The 25726-nt window shown below is 43.4% G+C and overlaps 1 protein-coding gene across 1 annotated transcript in view; it reads right to left on the bottom strand.

Annotated features, from left to right (window-relative positions):
- Positions 1-8644: 8644 nt before the first annotated feature.
- The window catches only part of LOC145859983 (aryl hydrocarbon receptor), a 34295-nt gene continuing 17213 nt past the window's right edge, over positions 8645-25726 (bottom strand). Inside the window, exons 5-12 of the mRNA XM_082959652.1 lie at positions 24304-24427; positions 21215-21342; positions 19399-19601; positions 18609-18718; positions 14927-15068; positions 14194-14691; positions 13024-14068; positions 8645-12524 (exon numbers count right to left, since the gene is read on the bottom strand). Of these exons, the coding sequence (XP_082815778.1) occupies positions 12354-12524; positions 13024-14068; positions 14194-14691; positions 14927-15068; positions 18609-18718; positions 19399-19601; positions 21215-21342; positions 24304-24427 (2421 nt within the window). The 3' untranslated portion in view covers positions 8645-12353. The remainder of the gene's footprint in view (positions 12525-13023; positions 14069-14193; positions 14692-14926; positions 15069-18608; positions 18719-19398; positions 19602-21214; positions 21343-24303; positions 24428-25726) is intronic.

Below are 25726 nucleotides of genomic sequence, written 5' to 3'. Positions count from 1 at the left end.
GCTCTGGCCCTTCATTGTCTTCACTTTCAACTCTCCATTTTACAGCATTTCTCTTATTGAATTAAACTCTGACGTTGTCCTTTTTCCTTCTGTGTATCAACCCCTTTCCCCAAAAGGGCCATAAAGATTAGGTGTATGCACTAATGCCACTGATAAAATAATTACAGAAAAACCTCAATGTAGCCTAGAGATACACATTTCACTAAAATTATACATGCATTTTTTAAGGTATTGTTTTCTCTTTATTCAATTCGCCCGCCACCAAACTGCCTTTCGTCCACACAATATTTCATGATCACCCGAAACCCGCCCACCGTGCGGATATAACTGCAGGAATTGCAGGTTATTAGTCAGCCCGCGCATCACTAACATACACACAGACACACACACGCCACTGTGGCCCACTGCAAAACAGGATACAACCACACCTGGACTGAGTAGACCAACCATCAGATCCTAGTGCCATAGATCCCTGCATTAGCAGAATAAACAAGCTGGCCTGGGCTTCCTCAGTAGTCAGGGAGAGAGGGTAGAGCACAGGTGCTACAGGTCAGTGTACACACATTACAGAGTCCAGGGATGGGGTGGAAGGGGGAGGGTGGAGGGGGTTAGGCTGCTGTTCAGGAGAAAGGGGTTGGGGGGGGGGTTAAGATCAGGGTGAGGCATGTGAGAGCGAAGGGCATCTGTTTTCTCCATCTCCCTTTTTGACTCCCCTTCTCCCTCTCACCCTCCTTTCTGCTCCTCTCTTAATTCAATTTGTGGGAACCCCCATCCCTCTGCTCTCCCCTCCCTCCCATCCAGCTGTCCCCTGTGAGAGTGCATTCCAGCTGGGGTTACCAGGGCCTTAGGGGAGCTTAGGGACAGATCCTGGAGGATTACCTCTGGCTAAAAGGGACCAACCCACCCAAAACCATCAATACAGTGGTGGAACTGCACACCATGGCTGCCATACCCACCACCTTTCCTCTCTCCCCTCTCTTTCTCTCGTTTCCTTGAAATGTGAGACCGCCAGGCAAAGCTGGTGAGCATAACCCACAAGGAGCTCTCTCTCTCATTCTCTCTCTCTCTCTCTCTCATTCTCTCTCTCTCATTCTCTCTCTCATTCTCTCATTCTCTCTCTCATTCTCTCTCATTCTCTCTCTCTCTCTCATTCTCTCTCATTCTCTCTCTCTCTCTCTCTCTCTCTCATTCTCTCTCTCATTCTCTCTCTCTCTCTGCCTACTACTTGAACAGAAGTACATTCACCAGAGAGTGATAATGAGTGTGTTCAGTCTTCAGTCTCCCCAGACAGATGAGAGTTGACACTGCATCCTGACCTGGCTGCTCATGGCTCAACTGTGGAAGGAAGAGGCTAGACTTGATCTGTAATGTAATGGCCACCCAATGGGACAACTATACAGGCTGTATCACAATCGGCCGTGATTGGGAGTCCCATAGGGCGGCGCACAATTGGCCCAGGGTGGTAAAGGTTAAACAATTGGCCCAGGGTCGTAAAGGTTAAATAAATGAAAAAGTCTCATCAAGAGATTGGCTGTTTGGTTCACAATATGTCTGTATTTGCTGTGTGGTTATTTAACCCTTATTTTACCAGGTAAGTTGACTGAGAACACATTCTCATTTACAGCAATGACCTGGGGAATAGTTACAGGGGATAGGAGGGGGATGAATGAGCCAATAGTAAGCTTGGGATGATTAGGTGACCGTGATGGTATGAGGGCCAGATTGGGAATTTAGCTAGGACACCAGGGTTAACACCTCTACTCTAACAATAAGTGCCATGGGATCCTTAGTGACGACAGAGAGTCAAGACACCCGTTTAACGTCCCATCCAAAAGACGGCACCCTACACAGGGCAATGTCCCCAATCACTGCCCTGGGAAATTGGGATCTTTTTTTAGACCAGAGGAAAATGGCCCTCCAATACCACTTTTTTTGTAATGGCTGATTGATACTTTGTGAGTTAAAGTTGAGTGTGGTAACTTAATTATAATACCATTCACGCTATCATGAGTTACTTCAACTATTCTAATATTGCTTTTCAATGTTAAGGAATATGGGACATTTTTGTATCAAGAATTTTTCCGTCAAGGATTCATTAGCACTCTTGAGAGAGTGAAAAGGTCATATTTAAGTTAACATATCATCATGAGCACAGAGGAGTGTGAAAGTCTCCTAACATGGAATGTTACCCACAGCAGCTGACGATGCAGGACAATAATCTCCTCTGGATGGACAGTGGAAATACCTCCGACAGGAATGGCAAAGAATGGAATGCCAGTGTGGCTTAGAGCCAGACAGGACTAGCGGGGCACCAGCGTGGCACAGCGCCAGATGTTTGGAGACAAGACTGGCAGTGTGTGGAGCACAATAGACCAGTTCCCACAAACCAAATCCATCCTGACTCCAATGGTTCCAATGGTCATGTCACATTCCTAGCATGGCCAAAATCCCTGTCATTGATAGCTTGGCATATTAGAATTTTTTGGGGGGAAAGAAATCTGCAGTTGTTCCCCTCTCTGGAAAGAGATGCCTCACTCTGTCAACCTGTTGTGTAATTTAGACCTACATATTACACATTCTCTCATGGCGCTGGTGCTGTAGTGGTTTTAGGGAGAGTAGACAGCAGGGGGGAGTGTTATACCACATTTCAGAGAGATCAGCCCAAGAAATTACAAGACAATACTAAGACCTATTATATCTGTCTAAAATGAGGAAAATACACTCAGCAACTCTAAAATAAAATATATACAATAATGTTTATTGTCTACAAAAACAAATACTTTTCTGTATCTACAGATTTTCACAGAAAAAGCTGTGAGAACAGAATGCCACCAAACTAGACCATTCACATTCCTCAACAATCAACCGAATTAGACATGTCAGTTAAGCCGCAAATAAAAAGTCCCATTTTAATGTCCCATAGACAACAAGCCTCATGTGTGTTTCAACATGACATAACACATAACCAATGGGGTTAACAGCTTGTTACTACCAGTCGATAGAAACTTCTGGAACGGCTATCCTTTCTGCCTACCTACTTCACATATGGTGTTAGTGTAAAAACACCCTCAGAACTGGGACATCGCTGGTTGATTTATGTTAAGTCTCATCAAGAGATTCCAGGAGCCAAGTTATAAACATTCCCTGAGGAGCGCGGTAGTGGTGATCTATATAGGTTAGTTACCGTCATAGTGGTGATCTATATAGGTTAGTTACCGTCATAGTGGTGATCTATATAGGTTAGTTACCGTCATAGTGGTGATCTATATAGGTTAGTTACCGTCATAGTGGTGATCTATATAGGTTAGTTACCATCATAGTGGTGATCTATATAGGTTAGTTACCGTCATAGTGGTGATCTATATAGGTTAGTTACCATGGTAGTGGTGATCTATATAGGTTAGTTACCATGGTAGTGGTGATCTATATAGGTTAGTTACCATGGTAGTGGTGATCTATATAGGTTAGTTACCATGGTAGTGGTGATCTATATAGGTTAGTTACCGTCATAGTGGTGATCTATATAGGTTAGTTACCATGGTAGTGGTGATCTATATAGGTTAGTTACCATGGTAGTGGTGATCTATATAGGTTAGTTACCGTCATAGTGGTGATCTATATAGGTTAGTTACCATGGTAGTGGTGATCTATATAGGTTAGTTACCATGGTAGTGGTGATCTATATAGGTTAGTTACCGTCATAGTGGTGATCTATATAGGTTAGTTACCATGGTAGTGGTGATCTATATAGGTTAGTTACCATCATAGTGGTGATCTATATAGGTTAGTTACCATGGTAGTGGTGATCTATATAGGTTAGTTACCGTCATAGTGGTGATCTATATAGGTTAGTTACCGTCATAGTGGTGATCTATATAGGTTAGTTACCATGGTAGTGGTGATCTATATAGGTTAGTTACCATCATAGTGGTGATCTATATAGGTTAGTTACCATGGTAGTGGTGATCTATATAGGTTAGTTACCGTCATAGTGGTGATCTATATAGGTTAGTTACCATGGTAGTGGTGATCTATATAGGTTAGTTACCATGGTAGTGGTGATCTATATAGGTTAGTTACCATCATAGTGGTGATCTATATAGGGTAGTTACCATGGTAGTGGTGATCTATATAGGTTAGTTACCGTCATAGTGGTGATCTATATAGGTTAGTTACCATGGTAGTGGTGATCTATATAGGTTAGTTACCATCATAGTGGTGATCTATATAGGTTAGTTACCATGGTAGTGGTGATCTATATAGGTTAGTTACCATCATAGTGTTGATCTATATAGGGTAGTTACCATGGTAGTGGTGATCTATATAGGTTAGTTACCGTCATAGTGGTGATCTATATAGGTTAGTTACCATGGTAGTGGTGATCTATATAGGTTAGTTACCATCATAGTGGTGATCTATATAGGTTAGTTACCATGGTAGTGGTGATCTATATAGGTTAGTTACCATGGTAGTGGTGATCTATATAGGTTAGTTACCGTCATAGTGGTGATCTATATAGGTTAGTTACCATGGTAGTGGTGATCTATATAGGGTAGTTACCGTCATAGTGGTGATCTATATAGGGTAGTTACCATGGTAGTGGTGATCTATATAGGTTAGTTACCATGGTAGTGGTGATCTATATAGGTTAGTTACCGTCATAGTGGTGATCTATATAGGTTAGTTACCATGGTAGTGGTGATCTATATAGGTTAGTTACCGTCATAGTGGTGATCTATATAGGTTAGTTACCATGGTAGTGGTGATCTATATAGGTTAGTTACCATGGTAGTGGTGATCTATATAGGTTAGTTACCGTCATAGTGGTGATCTATATAGGTTAGTTACCATGGTAGTGGTGATCTATATAGGTTAGTTACCATCATAGTGGTGATCTATATAGGTTAGTTACCATGGTAGTGGTGATCTATATAGGTTAGTTACCATGGTAGTGGTGATCTATATAGGTTAGTTACCGTCATAGTGGTGATCTATATAGGTTAGTTACCATGGTAGTGGTGATCTATATAGGGTAGTTACCGTCATAGTGGTGATCTATATAGGGTAGTTACCATGGTAGTGGTGATCTATATAGGTTAGTTACCATGGTAGTGGTGATCTATATAGGTTAGTTACCGTCATAGTGGTGATCTATATAGGTTAGTTACCATGGTAGTGGTGATCTATATAGGTTAGTTACCGTCATAGTGGTGATCTATATAGGTTAGTTACCATGGTAGTGGTGATCTATATAGGTTAGTTACCATGGTAGTGGTGATCTATATAGGTTAGTTACCATGGTAGTGGTGATCTATATAGGTTAGTTACCGTCATAGTGGTGATCTATATAGGTTAGTTACCATGGTAGTGGTGATCTATATAGGGTAGTTACCGTCATAGTGGTGATCTATATAGGGTAGTTACCATGGTAGTGGTGATCTATATAGGTTAGTTACCATGGTAGTGGTGATCTATATAGGTTAGTTACCGTCATAGTGGTGATCTATATAGGTTAGTTACCATGGTAGTGGTGATCTATATAGGTTAGTTACCGTCATAGTGGTGATCTATATAGGTTAGTTACCATGGTAGTGGTGATCTATATAGGTTAGTTACCGTCATAGTGGTGATCTATATAGGTTAGTTACCATGGTAGTGGTGATCTATATAGGGTAGTTACCGTCATAGTGGTGATCTATATAGGGTAGTTACCATGGTAGTGGTGATCTATATAGGTTAGTTACCATGGTAGTGGTGATCTATATAGGTTAGTTACCATGGTAGTGATGATCTATATAGGTTAGTTACCATCATAGTGGTGATCTATATAGGTTAGTTACCATCATAGTGGTGATCTATATAGGTTAGTTACCATGATAGTGGTGATCTATATAGGTTAGTTACCATGATAGTGATCTATATAGGTTAGTTACCATGGTAGTGGTGATCTATATAGGTTAGTTACCATGGTAGTGATGATCTATATAGGTTAGTTACCATGGTAGTGGTGATCTATATAGGGTAGTTACCATCATAGTGGTGATCTATATAGGTTAGTTACCATCATAGTGGTGATCTATATAGGTTAGTTACCATGGTAGTGGTGATCTATATAGGTTAGTTACCATCATAGTGGTGATCTATATAGGTTAGTTACCACCATAGTGGTGATCTATATAGGTTAGTTACCATCATAGTGATTATCTACTGTATATAGGTTAGTTACCATGGTAGTGGTGATCTATATAGGGTAGTTACCATGGTAGTGGTGATCTATATAGGTTAGTTACCATTGTAGTGGTGATCTATATAGGTTAGTTACCATTGTAGTGGTGATCTATATAGGTTAGTTACCATCATAGTGGTGATCTATATAGGTTAGTTACCATGGTAGTGGTGATCTATATAGGTTAGTTACCGTCATAGTGGTGATCTATATAGGTTAGTTACCATGGTAGTGGTGATCTATATAGGTTAGTTACCATGGTAGTGGTGATCTATATAGGTTAGTTACCATGATAGTGGTGATCTATATAGGTTAGTTACCATGGTAGTGGTGATCTATATAGGTTAGTTACCATCATAGTGTTGATCTATATAGGTTAGTTACCATCATAGTGTTGATCTATATAGGGTAGTTACCATGGTAGTGGTGATCTATATAGGTTAGTTACCGTCATAGTGGTGATCTATATAGGTTAGTTACCATGGTAGTGGTGATCTATATAGGTTAGTTACCATGGTAGTGGTGATCTATATAGGTTAGTTACCATGATAGTGGTGATCTATATAGGTTAGTTACCATGGTAGTGGTGATCTATATAGGTTAGTTACCATGGTAGTGGTGATCTATATAGGTTAGTTACCATCATAGTGGTGATCTATATAGGTTAGTTACCATGGTAGTGGTGATCTATATAGGTTAGTTACCATGGTAGTGGTGATCTATATAGGTTAGTTACCATGGTAGTGGTGATCTATATAGGTTAGTTACCATGGTAGTGGTGATCTATATAGGTTAGTTACCGTCATAGTGGTGATCTATATAGGTTAGTTACCATGGTAGTGGTGATCTATATAGGTTAGTTACCATGGTAGTGGTGATCTATATAGGTTAGTTACCATGGTAGTGATGATCTATATAGGTTAGTTACCATTGTAGTGGTGATCTATATAGGTTAGTTACCATCATAGTGGTGATCTATATAGGTTAGTTACCATGGTATTGATGATCTACTGTATATAGGTTAGTTACCATCATAGTGATGATCTACTGTATATAGGTTAGTTACCATCATAGTGATGATCTACTGTATATAGGTTAGTTACCATGGTAGTGATGATCTACTGTATATAGGTTAGTTACCATCATAGTGATGATCTACTGTATATAGGTTAGTTACCATCATAGTGATGATCTACTGTATATAGGTTAGTTACCATGGTATTGATGATCTACTGTATATAGGTTAGTTACCATCATAGTGATGATCTACTGTATATAGGTTAGTTACCATCGTAGTGATGATCTACTGTATATAGGTTAGTTACCATCATAGTGATGATCTACTGTATATAGGTTAGTTACCATCATAGTGATGATCTACTGTATATAGGTTAGTTACCATCATAGTGATGATCTACTGTATATAGGTTAGTTACCATGGTATTGATGATCTACTGTATATAGGTTAGTTACCATCATAGTGATGATCTACTGTATATAGGTTAGTTACCATCATAGTGATGATCTACTGTATATAGGTTAGTTACCATCATAGTGATGATCTACTGTATATAGGTTAGTTACCATCATAGTGATGATCTACTGTATATAGGTTAGTTACCATCATAGTGATGATCTACTGTATATAGGTTAGTTACCATCACTGGGGAACAACAGTGATATTGTAGCTGTGTTATAATGGTTAAGACACAGTTATCCATCATTATGGACTGCTTCCCAAATGGCACACTATTCCCTTTTGTGTACACTACTTTTGACCAGGGCCCATAGGGTGCCATTTGGAATGCATACCATGACTTTAGACCTCTGTCAGAATCAATCCTCCTCCTTCAGAGTGACCTCTGTGTCTGGACTCACCCCTCACTCTAATACTGACTACATGTCATGTTGCTGGCCTCATCCCAGAGTCTGATACTGACTACATGTCATGTTGCTGGCCTCATCCCAGAGTCTGATACTGACTACATGTCATGTTGCTGGCCTCATCCCTCACTCTGATACTGACTACATGTCATGTTGCTGGCCTCATCCCAGAGTCTGATACTGACTACATGTCATGTTTCTGGCCTCATCCCAGAGTCTGATACTGACTACATGTCATGTTGCTGGCCTCATCCCTCACAGTCTAATACCCAATGGCACCCAATTCCCTTTATTGTGTACTACTTTTGACCAGAGCCATAGAGAATACATGTATAAAGCTGAGGATGAGTGGGCTTGAAGGAGGATGCCTGCGAGGAGAGGACTCAACATGCTCTGCAGTCCATGGGTACTGCTCTGACTGTCAAAGCTACAGTGCAAAGGAAGAAACGCCTTGGCTTGCAGTCTAATCAAGGTTCATTAATTGAGGATTTGGAGCAAGCTAGATGTGTGAGAGTCACTCTAGGACAGTGGAAGTTGAATCAAAAATGTTTATTATTGAATAGTGCATTTCATCCTTCTTCAGGGTGTTATAAAGCTGCATCAGCTGTACTGTGTATCTGTCTGTCCAGTGTTGGGGTTTTACTTAGGGGCACTCCAAAAAGGTTTGGAACTTTCAAGAATCTTGTCACATCTAGTGGCCATTTTGGGTACTTCAGATTATTACAGGTGTCTCATCATCTCTGGCCCACTGTGTGGCCTTATCACATGTAAAATATATGAAATAATTAAATAAGATAACACTAAAACATTTTCCTAAATATCAACCAAACTTAGCAAATACCATCAGTGTTAAATATGAGGGCTTCAGCATAAAATATCCTTTATATATTTTGCTACTATGTCAATATGTATTTGTTATCAATGTTTTGCCATCAAACTGGTGGCAGCTGTGATAAAAGTCAATAGTTGAAAGAGTTGCAGAGTTAAATGATAATGCCATTGTTGATTAGATGCTTTTTTCCTTAGTTAGGCTATTTTCTCAAAATACGCTTGAGGCATCACTACAGATCTGGGCTCCATCCCCATCTGTGTCGCAGACGGCCATGACCGGGAGACCCATGAGGCAACGCACAATTGGCCAAACGTCGTCCGGGTTAGGGAGTTTATTTTTTTTGTCCGGGATGTCCTTGTCACATCGTGCTCTAGCGACTCCTGTGGCGGGCCGGGCACATGCACGCTGACACAGTCACCAGATTTTCCTCCAGAAACATTGGTGTGGCTGGCCCCCGGGTTAAGCGAGCAGTGAGTCAAGAAGCAGTGTGGCTTGGCAGGGTCGCGTTTCGGAGGGCTCTCGACCATCGCCTCTCCCGAGTCCGTACGGGAGTTGCAGCGATGGGACAAGACTGTAACTACCAATTGGATATCACAAAAATTGTGGAGAAAAAGGGATCCAAAGTACAAAAAAAAGAAAAAGTATAAATGACTGAACTTAGCATAGACTGCAATAAATTCTGTTAATTACCAAAATTATAGAAGATTCCAGTAACTTTGGTAAATTACCTGTATTTTTACAAGCCTACCTGTGACAACATTTAACCAACTTATTTGTGACAGAAAACCTACCCTGTACAGCAGTATAAATAAAACCCTTCAACTGTACTTGGTCAAGGGCTAGTGTAAATAAAACCCTTCAACTGTACTTGGTCAAGGGCTAGTGTAAATAAAACCCTTCAACTGTACTTGGTCAAGGGCTAGTGTAAATAAAACCCTTCAACTGTACTTGATAAACATTTATCATCGTGTGAAAGAACAGAACAGTAAACTTTCTCTTCCTGCACTGTCATGATTTATTTATTATTATTTCATGTTAACTAAAACTGCTCATTACATAAATTGTACACAATTTCATACAAAATACAAACAAATGCAAAACTGAACATTTTCATTGATTGAATTTGAACATATTCAAAGTCTGATTTGTCTTTTGACAAAATAAATTAAATAAACCCTGACTTTCACTGAATTATGTCAATGAAGTGACAGACCTCCAAACAACAAGGGGTCTACCGTTCCACTGCACTATTCTGCATAGCAACATGAACATGATTGGCTCAGTTAAACAAGGTACATTTTTTAAAGTGCTACATACAACAGTCTTCTAATTTCACTAAGAGTGCAATAGGTTATTTTGCCATAAATAAGTGCATAGATTTTCTTCAAGTTAGATGTGTTTGATCTACATATTGATCTGCCACTTGAACGCAATGGCAATGACCCAGATGGCACCCTATTCACAATATAGTTCACTACTTTTGACAAGAGCCCTATGGGCCCTGGTGCACTACATAGGGCATAGAGTGCTATTTGAGATGTAGAAAATGTAATTGGGTCTTGGACTACTAACTCATCTATAAATTATGATTACTTTGCCTGTCTTGCAATGCAAGCGAGTAGGCTGAAGAACAGATTGACAGGATCCATAAAGCTGGTTGAAGTCCACTAAAGTGATGAAATTGCTCATAAAATTACTTAATGATTTAGTAGGATTGTCAATGCATTTTGTACAAAAATATCAAGCACAGTGTAGACAGATACTCCATCTCATCGATAGCTCAAATAGCTTATGGTCATTCAACTGCACCTTTAAATGCAAGTGATTATTTCTAAGCAAACAATGGCTTATATATATATATTCACAATAAATGCTGTCAAAGTAAATGCTATAGTACTGGGACTTTAAAAGCCAGAATGCTATAGTACAGGGACTTTAAAAGCAAGGCTCCGTATTCATAAAGTGTCTCAGAGTAGGAGTGCTAATCTAGGATCAGATCCACCACCCTTCTCCATATAATCATATTCTTTATGATCTAAAAGAAAACACTGATCCTAGTTCAGCAGTCCTACTCAGAGATACTTTATGAATACGGGCCCAGAGGATTGGTAACATTTGAGTTCTGCATCATCTCATCTTACTCACTGACCAATGAAAGAACTGGTTGTTCAGTATTACATCAGGTTCATGACATGGCATGCTGACACACTGACCAGTAAACCATGACTGTTTTTCACGGATGAACAAAATGGCTGACAAGAGTTTTCTTTTTAAAGCAAGTCCACATTCAAACAGGTCATTAGTCCATTACATTTCTATACACTACCTGGCCTGATGACTCTGGACTGTCCCCAGTCCACCTGGTCTTAATGCTGCTCCACTTCCATCTGTTCTGCCTGCGGTTATTGATACCTGACCTGTTCACCGTACGTGCTACCTGTCCCAGACCTGCTGTTTTCAACTCTCTAGAGACAGCAGGAGCGGTAGAGATACTCTGAATGATCAGCTATGAAAAGCCAACTGACATTTACTCCTGAGGTGCCGACCTGTTGCACCCTCAACAACCACGGTGATTATTATTATTTGACCCTGCTGGTCATCTATGAACATCTTGGCCATGTTCTGTTATAATCTCTACCCGGCACAGCCTAAAGAGGACTGGCCACCTCTCAGAGCCTGGTTCCTCTCTGGGTTTCTTCCTAGGTTCCTGCCTTTTTAGGGAGTTTTTCCTAGCCACTGTGCTTCTACACCTGTATTGCTTGCTGTTTGGGGTTTTAGGCTGGGTTTCTGTACAGCACTATGACATCAGCTGATGTAAGAAGTGCTTTATAAATACATTTGATTGATCATCCACTTCCTCTGGTCTCCCTCCGTCTGTCTGTCACAATCTCTGTCTCTGACTGTCCCTCTGCCTGCTGTCTGACCTTCAGACAGTCTCTCTGGATGTGAATCTCACTTTTACATTTTAGTAATTTGCAAATGCTCTGATCCAGAGCGACTTATAGTAGTGAGTGCATACATTTTCATACTGGTCCCCCGTGGGAATCGAACCCACAACCCTGGCGTTGCAAGTGCCAAGCTCTAACAAAATGATCCACACGGGAACTCTCCAGTCCAAGTCCTCCATACTCCCAGACATGCCCTGGTTCCTGTTTTAGACTGCAGCCCAAATTGTACCCTATCCCCTATATAGCGCACTACTTTTGACAAGGGCCCATTTTGGAAACAGTCTTAGTGGTCTCAGGGGAGCCATGTGCAGCTGGGTGCCAGACAGGAGGAGCCTTATCCCTCTAGCCTCTGTTGTGTGGTGCTGTCGTCAGTCAGGGCTCTGCTCCCTCCGGGGGACCGGGGGCAGCTGGCTGGCCTTGGAACGTCTGGCTCTGGAGCCTCCAGGGAGGAGGGCCTTCAGTCTCACATGAATCCACTCAGAGGGAGGTCAGGGTAGGGCCTGCTCTCAGCAGAGGGAGGAGGAGGCTGGTGCTTTGGCTGCCCTGCTGCTGCATGTCCATGGTCTGCCCCCCTGGAGGACCCAGGGTTGGGTACAGGGCCAGGGGCTGGACCAGCCTCCTTCAGGCTCCCGTTCTGGAACAGAGGAAATGGCCGACTTAGCTAAGCCTCCCTTTTCTGGTCTAAATTGCCTTGATGTGTAAATACCCACTGGCTTTCAATGGTCAAATGACTTTCTGTTTCTAAAGTCTCATTGCCTTGGTAAATCTGATGCGCGAGTAAGTATGTGCCAATGGTATTCAACGTTCACATGATGAGCATATAGTTAGAGGAAGTAAAGCACATAGGTCTAACATTTTCCATCATTAGTTCAGGGCCCTAGCCCCCGTGCTTCTACATCTGCATTGCTTGCTGTCTGTGGTTTCTGGCTGGGTTTCTGTATAAGCAGTTTGTGACATCTGCTGATGTAAAAAATGATTTTATAAATACATTAGATCTTGTTCCATGGGGCACAATATTTTATTTATTAGCGTTTTTATTAGACCAGTTCAGGTAGGCCCCCTTTTACGCTTCACAATATTTTACCCGTTTGATACCTAATGAACACTACCCAGGTTAGTGTCACCTTTCTTACCTGTGTGGTGAATGGCCACTCTGCTCTGTTGACCTGGCTGAGTCCCATAGCCAGGGGATAGGCATGCTGAGCCCAGCCCTGGTTGGTGGCCTGAGACTGAGCCAGGCCGTCAGGGCGGTGCCTCTGCTGCTGGAACACACCTAGGGCCTCCACCACACTCCACTGGGACGCTCCCCTACCATCCTCTGTCGGCCGGGGACCACTGGACTCCAGGCTGCCCAGCAACTCCTCCAAATTCTGTGGCGTGAGCTCTCCGTCCACCCCCTGGCTCTGGAGGCCCGTGGTGGGTACATAGGAGGAGAGCACTGAGGAGCGGTTCCTGTAGGGGAGGCCCAGGGCCAGGGAAGCTTCCCCCAGGCAGAGGTTCCCGTGCTGGGGGTGGCCGTGGTGAGTCTGGAGCCCCCCTGGCTGCTCCACGTTGAACAATGGAGGAATCCGCTGCTGCTGCTTGGCGATGTCTTTCTGTCTTTGTGTTATTGAACCCGTCCCAGTCACCTGCATGTGCTTCAGTCTGTTACACAGCTGCTGCTGCTGTTGGGTTGGCAATACCTGTCCATTTAGATGGCTCTGTTGCTGCTGCTGTGTTGCCTGCAATGCTGTCTGTGGGTGGGGCTGTGTGTGTAAACAATGCTGCGGTATTGGCTGCTGTGGGTAGTGGGGCGGAGACTGATAGTGGTAAACTGATAGGGGATGGGGATGGACTACAGGCAGCTGTATCTGTGACTGCCACTGAGGCACTGTAGTAGAATGTGGTTGTGGGGTTAGTGGTTGTTCCATAGATGGTTGGTGTAACAGCGTGGTAGGACAGCTATAGTCCTGATCCCCTAACTTAGCCCCCCTGCAAGAGAATACAGTCTGACCCCAGTCCGACCTCTTCCTCAGAGACTCCTGTACGTAGGAGAGAATCTCGTCTGTCAGGTCAGGAAGGAGGCCGTCTCGGCCAGCGTCCAGATCCACATCGAGGAACATCTCATCCTGCTGGAACAGCTCCAGGTCCTCCCTACTGATGCCCAGGTTCATCATGAAGCTCCACAAATCCCTGTCTCTGTCAATCAAATCAATATCTTTATAGTCACAATTGGGAAATGTGTAGCGCAGTCAAGGTTATATTATTAAAAACAGTAGCAACCACACATATACACATAAGATAAATAGTAAGTGATCAGTTACATGTCCTCCGATGAGAAGCCGTGGATCCCCCCGCCATCCCCCAAGGGCTCCTGCTTGAAGAGGACTCTCTCCGACAGAGAGAGGATGCTGCCCTCCTGCCAGCTGCTGGAGAAGATGCCCCCACACTCCTCCTGTGGAAGCCCTGCCACCTCCTCCTGTGGAAGCCCTGCCACCTCCTCCTGTGGAAGCCCTGCCACCTCCTCCTGTGGAAGCCCTGCCACCTCCTCCTGGAGTTGGAGCTGGTTCTGAGTCTGAGGGGAGCAGCAGTAGACAGACTTGTCCTGTTTCAACAGAGAGCCCAGCAGTGAGTCAGGGTCCAGGGTTCCATCCTGGTTGCTGGTGGTGTTTCCTGCAGAGCCGATGGTGTCGCCTGCTAAGGAGTCCCCTGTTACCAGAGTCTTGGGGAAGCTGGTGTTGTAGAGAAGAGCCTCCCCAGTGGTGTAACTGAAAGGCAGCTGGAGGCTCCGCTTCCTTAGGTTGTCCTCTCCCTCTTCATCACTAAAAAACTATTACATTTTAGTCATTTAGCAGACGCTCTTATCCAGAGTGACTTACAGGAGCAATTAGGGTTAAGTGCTTTGCTCAATGGCACGTCAACAGTTTATTCACCTATTCAGCTCAAGGATTCCAACCAGCAAACTTTTGGCCCAATGCTCTTAACCTTTAGGCTATTTGCCACCCCAATGGAATGACATTAAACAATGAGGTTGTGTGTGTGCGTGTCGAGACGTACGTGAGGACTCTTTGGGATGCGATGATACACTCAGGCCGTCCGTTCTTATAGACCAGTCTGGCGTTAGCCTGCACCCATACCCAGCCTGTCAGCTTGGTCAGCAGCCTGAATACTGTCATCCCACTTTCTCCGGTCTTTATCACTGGGCATGGAGAAACACAGACACACATTATTAACCAAGTTACACAGCAGAAATGTGTATAGGACATTCATGCAGTTTTACTAATAAACTAAAAATGTCACCAAAAGTCACTAGGGATGTGGCATAAGGAAAAAAAAAAAAAAAAGACATTTAAACAGAATTTTTCTCCTTGCGGTTTCTGTAAAAAAGATACAGAAAATTCATAACGTTTCATGTGAATTCACCATGCAACTGTGCTGCTGCCAGCAACGGTTTGGGTCTCACGGTGCGTCCCTTTCAGATGGTGAAGCATTGCACCTGTACTACAATTCCTGTACCTCAATTCCACTTCGCAAAGTTGCCATTTCCTTCTCATTTAACGGGACTTCGCTGCTGCCGCTTGCATTTCTTAGGCATTTTTCAAAAGTTAACGACAATGACGTAGTGGTGGAGAGTCGACTCCAAAATAATAGATTCGACTCCTTACACGACGACTCCAGGTGTCGACTCCCGTTTCTGAGTGTTAAGATTAGATTGCGCTAAGAATCGACCCCTAAGATACAGTATTTTTGGAACGGAGGAGAATTATTAGTTGCCAAACTTCTGAGAACACAAACACTGGCATCATTCATAGAGAGCTAGCGAGGGCCAGGGAGACAGGAGGCGCACATTATAGGCAGGTCGGCCACCAGGCAAACAGTCAGAACCACGCGCTAGGCCTATCTATCGGTAATCAAACAGTCAGAACCACGCACTAGGCCTATCTATCGGTAATCAAACAGTCAGAACCACGCACTAGGCCTATCTATCGGTAATCAAACAGTCAGAACCACGCGCTAGGCCTATCTATCGGTAATCAAACAGTCAGAACCACGGACTAGTCCTATCTATCGGTAATCAAACAGTCAGAACCACGCACTAGTCCTATCTATCGGTAATCAAACAGTCAGAACCACGCACTAGTCCTATCTATCGGTAATCAAACAGTCAGAACCACGCACTAGTCCTATCTATCGGTAATCAAACAGTCAGAACCACGCACTAGGCCTATCTATCGGTAATCAAACAGTCAGAACCACGCACTAGTCCTATCTATCGGTAATCAAACAGTCAGAACCACGCACTAGGCCTATCTATCGGTAATCAAACAGTCAGAACCACGCACTAGTCCTATCTATCGGTTATCAAACAGTCAGAACCACGCACTAGGCCTATCTATCGGTTATCAAACAGTCAGAACCACGCACTAGGCCTATCTATCGGTAATCAAACAGTCAGAACCACGCACTAGTCCTATCTATCGGTAATCAAACAGTCAGAACCACGCACTAGGCCTATCTATCGGTTATCAAACAGTCAGAACCACGCACTAGGCCTATCTATCGGTTATCAAACAGTCAGAACCACGCACTAGGCCTATCTATCGGTAATCAAACAGTCAGAACCACGCACTAGTCCTATCTATCGGTAATCAAACAGTCAGAACCACGCACTAGTCCTATCTATCGGTAATCAAACAGTCAGAACCACGCACTAGTCCTATCTATCGGTTATCAAACAGTCAGAACCACGCACTAGTCCTATCTATCGGTTATCAAACAGTCAGAACCACGCACTAGTCCTATCTATCGGTAATCAAACAGTCAGAACCACGCACTAGGCCTATCTATCGGTAATCAAACAGTCAGAACCACGCACTAGGCCTATCTATCGGTAATCAAACAGTCAGAACCACGCACTAGGCCTATCTATCGGTTATCAAACAGTCAGAACCACGCACTAGGCCTATCTATCGGTAATCAAACAGTCAGAACCACGGACTAGTCCTATCTATCGGTAATCAAAAGCTGTATCTCGTAATGGAATGATGTATCTTGCCATTTCTTGGCTTGCAATGTTTCGTAACTTCAGCAAAGCAGGGCTGGGCGCTATACCGTATTTGACGATATACCAGTATTGATGCAGGGACCGGTTTGGGTTTTTACTTTAGCTTCTATAACGGTATTTGAATGTTTGGTTTGTTAAATGTGATACGCCTTGTGTAACGTCTATTTTTATAGTTTACTTCACTACTTGAGTCATCTCTATCCACTCTCTCCATGCCGCTGTTCAGACAGACCTAGGCCTGCACCCTGTCACTCAAGGAGAGCATTCACTGTTCCTCAACCAGGCTGCATGGGCAATGCAGCACATGCAACAATGTTGATGACAACGATGCTGTTTTCACTTTGCTTCTTACTATAAACCCAATAGCGTTCTACAATTACACTTATTGGTTTGTGTTTCTTACATCTGCAAACAGCTAGTTTTGTCTTTTCTTAGCAATTTGTCCCTAAATCCTGTTAGCCGCTAATGCTAATCGTTAGCTAGCTAATAAATGTACTGAGTCAGAGCAAACATAATTAGCTATACAGCCTGATAATACCAGTGATGGTGTAGACCTAAATCAGCATGTTGTCTAAATCAGAGGAATACGCGAAGCAAGAATATGTTAGATACATGAAGTAGCTAAGAGAGAACAGTCAATGTAGCCAAAGATTATAGGGTCCCCTAGGAAACACTTAACAGTTTCTAACCTGTCACAATAACTCTTCCCTGGCATTTTCATTCGTTGTCATGTCAAACACTGAATTCAAATTGACCACTATTATATTCTAACTATAGAATTAGAATAATCCTATTTCCATGATTCCAACAGTTCACTCATTTGTTTTGGTTGAAGTTGAATTGAACAGTATAAACCAATCAGAATGGAGAAAGACCCATTGAAATCACTTAGAATGTATGTGTTGCCACCCTAGGGTCACACTACTCAAAGAAAACTTTTATTATTCAAAAACATCAATTATCGTCATACCGTACAATTTAAAAAAAAATACCCTGATATGATATTTTGCCCATATCACCCAGCCTTACCTATCACCAATGAATAGGCTAGGATATCCTACACACAACAGACCGAAGACTGAACACACACTTGCGTCATTAATAAAGAGCAGGCGAGCCAGCGTGAGGGGGAGAGGAGGGGGCAGGCAAAAATGATGTCTTGTCTTGCATGTTTCGCAAATTCACCAAAGTAGCCTAAAGTTTTATATTCAAAATTACACAACTTTCCCCAGGCATTTATAGCCTACCGTCTAGTTAGGCTATAACACGGAAAATAACATTTTAACTGCACTGTGATTTTAGCAAAAAAACAAGGATTTTTCATAACGTTAAGGATCCCAATTTTGCATAAAAGTTTGAATGTTTAAACGTTCACACCTCTGCTTGTCACTAAAATTCACTAAATCAAATTGCAATCAGGGATTAATAAAGCGCAGTCTTGTTTTATCATCTTATCTTAAAGCACCATTCATTTTTTAGAAGTTGTAGGAATGAATCTGTTCAGAAAGTCCCCTCAGGACACTGGCTGTAGAATGAACTACTCAACATGTAGAATGTGCAACTCAACATGCAGTACACTATGCAGTGAGCGCTGCACGTTTTTTATCTCAGTCTGTCAGTCTCCATGAACTACACTACATGACAGGACTGTGTGCAGCAGGAGAGCAGTCTTACTCCTCATGTGGTTCTCAGCACAGTGCAGCATGTCAGCAGCATGGATGAACTGGTATCCTGAGCCACAGTTGCACAGCTCAGCCTCAGTGTAACCCAGTACCATCATCCCTCTGTACAGGAGGACAGGACAAACACAGAAAGCACAATGAAAACATGATCAAAACATGTCTCTTCCTTACTTCTCAATAGATCACACTTGTGATCTAACCGCATAATTAATCAATAAGGCACGAGGGGGTGTGGTATATGGCCAATATACCACGTCTAAGGGCTGTTCTTAGGCACGACGCAAAGCGCAGTGCCTGGATACAGCCCATAGCCGTGGTATATTGGCCATGTGCCTTATTGCTATTATAAAGTGGTTACCAATGTAATTAGAGCATTAAAAATATATGTTGTCATACCCGTGGTATACGGGCTGTCATACCACGGCTGTCAGCCAATCAGCATTCAGGGCTCGAACAACCCAGTTTATAATCTCAAAAATGTTGATTGCGCTGACGGTTCCACTTAAAATGTATAAATGTTTAGGTTTATTTGACAGGGACCACATACAATTAAAACATACATCTCACAAGAAATGTGATGCATTGTACTAGATTTAACTAAATAGCTCGTTCACAACTCCAGTACCCGGGGAGGTGAACAATAAAATGACTTACCATTCAAACGGCAAGCTTTGAATTCAATGTAAAATATTGTAGGGAAGTGGTCATGTTCCCTATGTATTGAAGGTGCTTAGCAGCAGTAAGGCTCACTAGACAGGCCCACTGCTGTTATCGTCACTCACTTGGCATCGCAGGCAGTGGGGGTGAAGTCCAGCTTGTGCTTGGTCTTGAAGATTAAGTTCTTGGTGCGGATCTCCAGGATGGTGGGGGGCTGCAAGGGCGAGGCCAGGGCGAACAGAGCCAGCTGAGGCGGGATGGCCTTGCCCTCCTTGGTCCTCTCGCTCTGGCCATGGAGGAACTTTAGACGCCCCTGGATGTTCAGGGCCTGGAGAACGCAGAATAGCCATTAAACATAGTCAGGGCTGTGTCCCAAATGGCCCCCTATTCCACAGTGATGGTCGATTCAGACAGGAACATTGGTTAAATAAGATCCCATTAAACTGTTGGAAGAAGCGTCAAGATTATCAATGAGCTGGAGCTCTTTTTATTGAGTACACTTTTTTCTCCATGCAACTGGTAGCACCTTAAAGGAACTTCCTATTCATCATCAACATAGGTGAAAATAGCATCTATGTTCTGTAGTAAAAAATATGGAGGAAGATAAGTGTTCCCAATGACACCCTCGGTGCGCATCATGTGATTTTAACCAATTATGAGGAGGCATTACCTACTAATTGCCTCCTAATTGTCTACGAATTGGTTGATGTCATTGGAAACACATCTTCCTCACTTTTTTTACTACAGAACATAGAAACACGCCATTTTCACATATATTGATGTTGGGGTGGTGCTGGAGACGATGAATATGAAGTTGAATTTTCTTTTTAATGTTCCTTTAATAAGGTATGTAAGTGAAAGTTTACTTTCTAAAATGTGTAAATCTAAGTAACAGAAAAGACTGAAATAAGAACTCAATGGGTCTTTCTGATTTAATTATTATTATTTATTTTTATCTGTTTCCCTGCCTGTACAGAATTTGACACAGATTTGATTTGTGTTCAGGTCATCCAACACGGGTGTTATTTTTCTGCAGAGTTGAAAAGTTCAGAGGGAGAATTGAGGCTAGCCAGAGGACAAAGGCATAGTTATCCACGTCATTTCCCATATTAGATTTGAGAAATCAGTAAGTGACTTGTGACAGAGGATTTATTTAGCTCTGTAACAATCAGCCCACTCAGAAAAACCCAAACACCATCTATATTCTAAGAAAATCTAGAAAATGTAAATGAAATCAAATTAGATTTTCAAATAGACTTCTAGGAAAATGTCCATAAAATCTAACGAGATTGAAAATGTTTGATTTTATGGAAAATCTAGTAACATTTTTTAACTAGCCTAGTTAAAACACCAAATGGTCATTGATCAAATGGGCAAAGTCAATTTAAATTTACCGTATTTTCCGGACTATAAGCCGCAACTTTTTTCCCACGCTTTGAACCTCGCGGCTTAAACAATGACGCGGCTAATATATGGATTTAATTATTCAGTGATTATAACTTGACATTCACAAAACTGTAGAGAAATGCAAAAACATTACAAAAAGTAGAGAATATTTTTGTGTTCTCAAAGCTTGACTGCAAACGCTATCTGTAGGATAATTTCCTGGTCTGGATAAGCAGTCTTTGGCCCCACCCTTCCCTGAACTCAAAGGGGAATTGGAGAAGCCTCACACTGATTCCCCCACTTCAGGGCAACACATATTTAAACCCCTTCCTGACACTCCACTCATCCTCAAAGAAAGTGACTTCAGTGGCTGTCATAATGCAATTACAATCTCAAGAGTATCAGCGAGAGATGAGTTGATTTCCATTGCGCTCTAGTACACTGTTTACAAGTAATCTTATAAAATAATTATTTTAAATGATTAGGGTTGAAAAATCCTTTCCTAAAATTCCCTACATTTTCCAGAAATTGCAAACATTTCCTCCATGAACTTACTAGGAAGCCAGTGGAGTTGTCCAGGAGACATCTTAACCTGCAGACAAAGTTGCGTTCCAGGAAGGTGGAATCCTCTGGTGGGAGTGCCTCTGGCTTGTAGACTGTGACAGCCTGTGGCGAGGCTGAATCTTCAAAGGCCAGAGAGGTGGGGGGGTCATAAAATTACACATACAGCACACTATAGCTATAATAATGAATTACAGGATGTCTAGAGAAAATAGTCTCTTCATATAGTAGACTAACTCCTAGCAGCGGCCCTCACCCCGAGCTGCAAACCTCACCCAGAGCTGCACACACTACAAACCAGAATGTTATGCCACATCTCATTAGCCATTTCCTACTGAGGAAAGACAGAATGCTAGGTAATACTCCCAAATGTAGATTTTATCTTATCCAGGGCTGGGCCTAGGTCAGGCTCACCCCAGCCAGGTGCCACTTCTGGTCCAAGGTGCTAAAACGCCCCTGGCTCACAGGGTACGGGGTCTCTCAGGGTGCAAGGTGAAACACTGCTCCACACTACGATATGGAGAGTGAATACAGTGACAGACTGTCTGGATAATATCAAAGGTAGAGGACTGGTAGGGAGCTGGTGGTTTACTATGATTGGTGTAACAGAGTTAGGGTTACACGAGTAGGGCAAAGGACCCGTACAAAAAATATGGTTCTCCCCATGGAAACGTCGTTACTCGTATGACCAGAGAACGTGAAATACCCCTCGATTTTAGAAAGACAAGCTGAGTGGATAGGTAGAGGGTGTTTTATGGCTTTATAAAAGTGTTGAAAAAAAAGTGTTGACAGTGCTGAATAACATCTTAAACATGAACTCACTCATAAAAACAGCAGCTCTTCACTGTACTTGTTGACAGTCTCTCTAGTCATGATTTTGTTTCTCAGAGTAGTTTTGAAATATCACAGTAGTTGACTATCAACTTCACTGTGGGCTCGTGGAAGCTGTGACACAGTGATCTGAGATATCTGATTGGCCAGCGGTAGGCCTATAGGTACACTTGATTTGCTATCCGGACCTGCCAGGTAGGTGGAGTTTGTACCTTCAGACACATGAAATGGGAAAAAATAGGAATACTTCAACTACCCGGCGTGCAGGACAGCTGAATCAAGTGCACCTAAAACAAACATTGTAAAAGTAATACAAAAATAGGAACGCAAGGCTTTATTGTTGGGCTTTTTACAGAAATGTTTGGCGATCTACTAGGAAAGCCTTGGAGATGGACCAGTCGACTGCAATAGACCGGTTGGTGACCACTGGACTAGAACATCTAGGCCTACATTCCTGGCTGACACAGCAGAGATACTGTACATTCAAGGAGGTTTACTTTTCACAAGTGGTTATTTCCTTCTGTGGCTCTTTACTTCCTAGTAGATACCATGTTTCCCTGTGCTTCACCAGCATACATGGAGCTGCTGGGCTTAATGTCATATTAGAACATTAGGTAGCAGACACCCTAGGACTAATGTATATAATGAAGAACCTGCCAAAGCAGGGGGAGCTCAATTAATATAAGATCTGGTGCAAGATAGGTTAGATAGTGTGGATTGGAGAGTGACAGTCTATAAGAAACAGACGTGCTGGTACAAATTGCATGTCGGCTGTCTGTGTGGTGAAAAACTTGGAGGTACCGTCCCGTTCCAGCGCAGGTGAAAAATACAGCTTTACCTGAGACCAGCAGTCCAGTGTCAGGGGTGAGGGTGGGGTTGGAGGTTACCTGAGACCAGCAGTCCAGTGTCAGGGGTGAGGGTGGGGTTGGAGGTTACCTGAGACCAGCAGTCCAGTGTCAGGGGTGAGGGTGGGGTTGGAGGTTACCTGAGACCAGCAGTCCAGTGTCAGGGGTGAGGGTGGGGTTGGAGGTTACCTGAGACCAGCTGTCCAGTGTGAGGGAGGAGGGTGGGGTTGGAGGTTACCTGAGACCAGCTGTCCAGTGTGAGGGAGGAGGGTGGGGTTGGAGGTTACCTGAGACCAGCTGTCCAGTGTCAGGGAGGAGGGTGGGGTTGGAGGTTACCTGAGACCAGCTGTCCAGTGTCAGGGGTGAGGGTGGGGTTGGAGGTTACCTGAGACCAGCTGTCCAGTGTCAGGGAGGAGGGTGGGGTTGGAGGTTACCTGAGACCAGCTGTCCAGTGTCAGGGATGAGGGTGGGGTTGGAGGTTACCTGAGACCAGCTGTCCAGTGTCAGGGATGAGGGTGGGGTTGGAGGTTACCTGAGACCAGCTGTCCAGTGTCAGGGAGGAGGGTGGGGTTGGAGGTTACCTGAGACCAGCTGTCCAGTGTCAGGGAGGAGGGTGGGTTTGGAGGTTACCTGAGACCAGCTGTCCAGTGTCAGGGATGAGGGTGGGGTTGGAGGTTACCTGAGACCAGCTGTCCAGTGTCAGGGAGGAGGGTGGGGTTGGAGGTTACCTGAGACCAGCTGTCCAGTGTCAGGGTTAAGGGTGGGGTTGGAGGTTACCTGAGACCAGCTGTCCAGTGTCAGGGAGGAGGGTGGGGTTGGAGGTTACCTGAGACCAGCTGTCCAGTGTCAGGGAGGAGGGTGGGGTTGGAGGTTACCTGAGACCAGCTGTCCAGTGTCAGGGAGGAGGGTGGGGTTGGAGGTTACCTGAGACCAGCTGTCCAGTGTCAGGGAGGAGGGTGGGGTTGGAGGTTACCTGAGACCAGCTGTCCAGTGTCAGGGGTGAGAGTGGGGTTGGAGGTTACCTGAGACCAGCTGTCCAGTGTGAGAGTGGGGTTGGAGGTTACCTGAGACCAGCTCTCCAGTGTCAGGGATGAGGGTGGGGTTGGAGGTTACCTGAGACCAGCTGCCCAGTGTCAGGGATGAGGGTGGGGTTGGAGGTTACCTGAGACGAGCTGTCCAGTGTGAGGGAGGAGGGTGGGGTTGGAGGTTACCTGAGACCAGCTGTCCAGTGTGAGGGAGGAGGGTGGGGTTGGAGGTTACCTGAGACCAGCTGTCCAGTGTCAGGGAGGAGGGTGGGGTTGGAGGTTACCTGAGACCAGCTGTCCAGTGTCAGGGATGTGGGTGGGGTTGGAGGTTACCTGAGACCAGCTGTCCAGTGTCAGGGAGGAGGGTGGGTTTGGAGGTTACCTGAGACCAGCTGTCCAGTGTGAGGGGTGAGGGTGGGGTTGAGGGCCCAGTGGAGCTGTCTCTGTAACTCTGCTCGGTCCTCCATATGAATGATGTCATAAACACTCTGATGGACGACGTCTGACTGAGGAGCAAAAACATCCACCATCATCAAAATACATGTCTATTAAACTACAAGAAAACAATGCAAACATGGACATTATTGTTGCTAGACAATACATTCTTCCTCTTCCCATCACTTATCTCATGGATGTTAGTCCTGACTTGTACTCTGCAAACATGCTCTGTACTGGGCCTTAGATTCCACCTGGGTTTAGTTCCGATACCAAGTCTAATAAGTCCGTTTGGGTATCTGTTTAGGTCCTGGCTTTCGTTCATGTTGAGGAAATACCAGAGCAATCAACTTTGTCCGGTGTGACCGGAGAAATTCGCACGCAAACCGTTAGGTAACACAAATAATGATATTGACACTAGTAAATAAGCAGTGCTTACGCATTAGTCAGATGTTTTAACCCTATAAACTAATGACTAATGTTTCAAGTTTTAAAGTCACATGCACAAGTACAGTGAAATGCCTTTCGTGCAAGCCCTAACCCCAACAATGCAGTATTCAATACCAATGTAATACTAAAAATAAAAAATGGAGGAGGGTACCATTAGTTAATAGCACGAAGTGAATGTGGATGTGAGGTGAGTGATTATAGTGAATGTGGATGTGAAAGTTGTGTGAGTGTGGATAGTATTAAGCTAATTGAAATAACAACAGGATTTACATTTGGCTATTAAGCTAATTGAAATATGGATAATATGTACTGAGTGAATGTGTGGAAGTGTGTGTGTTATTCTATATGTATGCAGAAAGACGATAGAGTCTATAGAGACCATAGCATTTATGACTATATAAACTATTGATAGTATGGATGCTGAGGGTCTATAGATACTATGGATGCTATAGGGACTGTGATGCTCAGGGACTATAGATGCTGTAGAGACTATGGGGACTGTAGAGGATCCGTGGCAGTGATACATATGACTGAAGAAAGATGGCGCTAGTCTTAGAGATTACCGAGTGTGTTTGGGAATAGTACTAAGTGAATGTGGATGTGAGAGTTGTGTAAGTGTGGAAAGGTTGTGTTGAGCTGATTGAAATTTGGATAAGAGTTTGAAATTGAGAATAATAAGAGATATTATTACTATTAAGTGCTGAGTGAATGAGAGCTGTCAGGGGACTGGCTCCAGTGTGAAAGAGGTAATGTGGGAGATTGCCGAGTACGTGTTTGAATGGATACCCCAACTTGTTCTGTGAGCAGAGTTTTTCGATCTATAACGTTTTCTACGGTTATTATATATGTATAGGAAGTAGCGGCAAGCTAGTCTTAGGAGAAGGCTAGAGTGAGGCATTTATAAGGAGGTGTCTACGTGG

Source organism: Salmo salar, chromosome 02 (assembly GCF_965601325.2).
Source record: "Salmo salar chromosome 02, fSalSal1, whole genome shotgun sequence".
NCBI lineage: Eukaryota > Metazoa > Chordata > Actinopteri > Salmoniformes > Salmonidae > Salmo > Salmo salar.
This window is presented reverse-complemented; position numbering and strand designations above follow the sequence as displayed.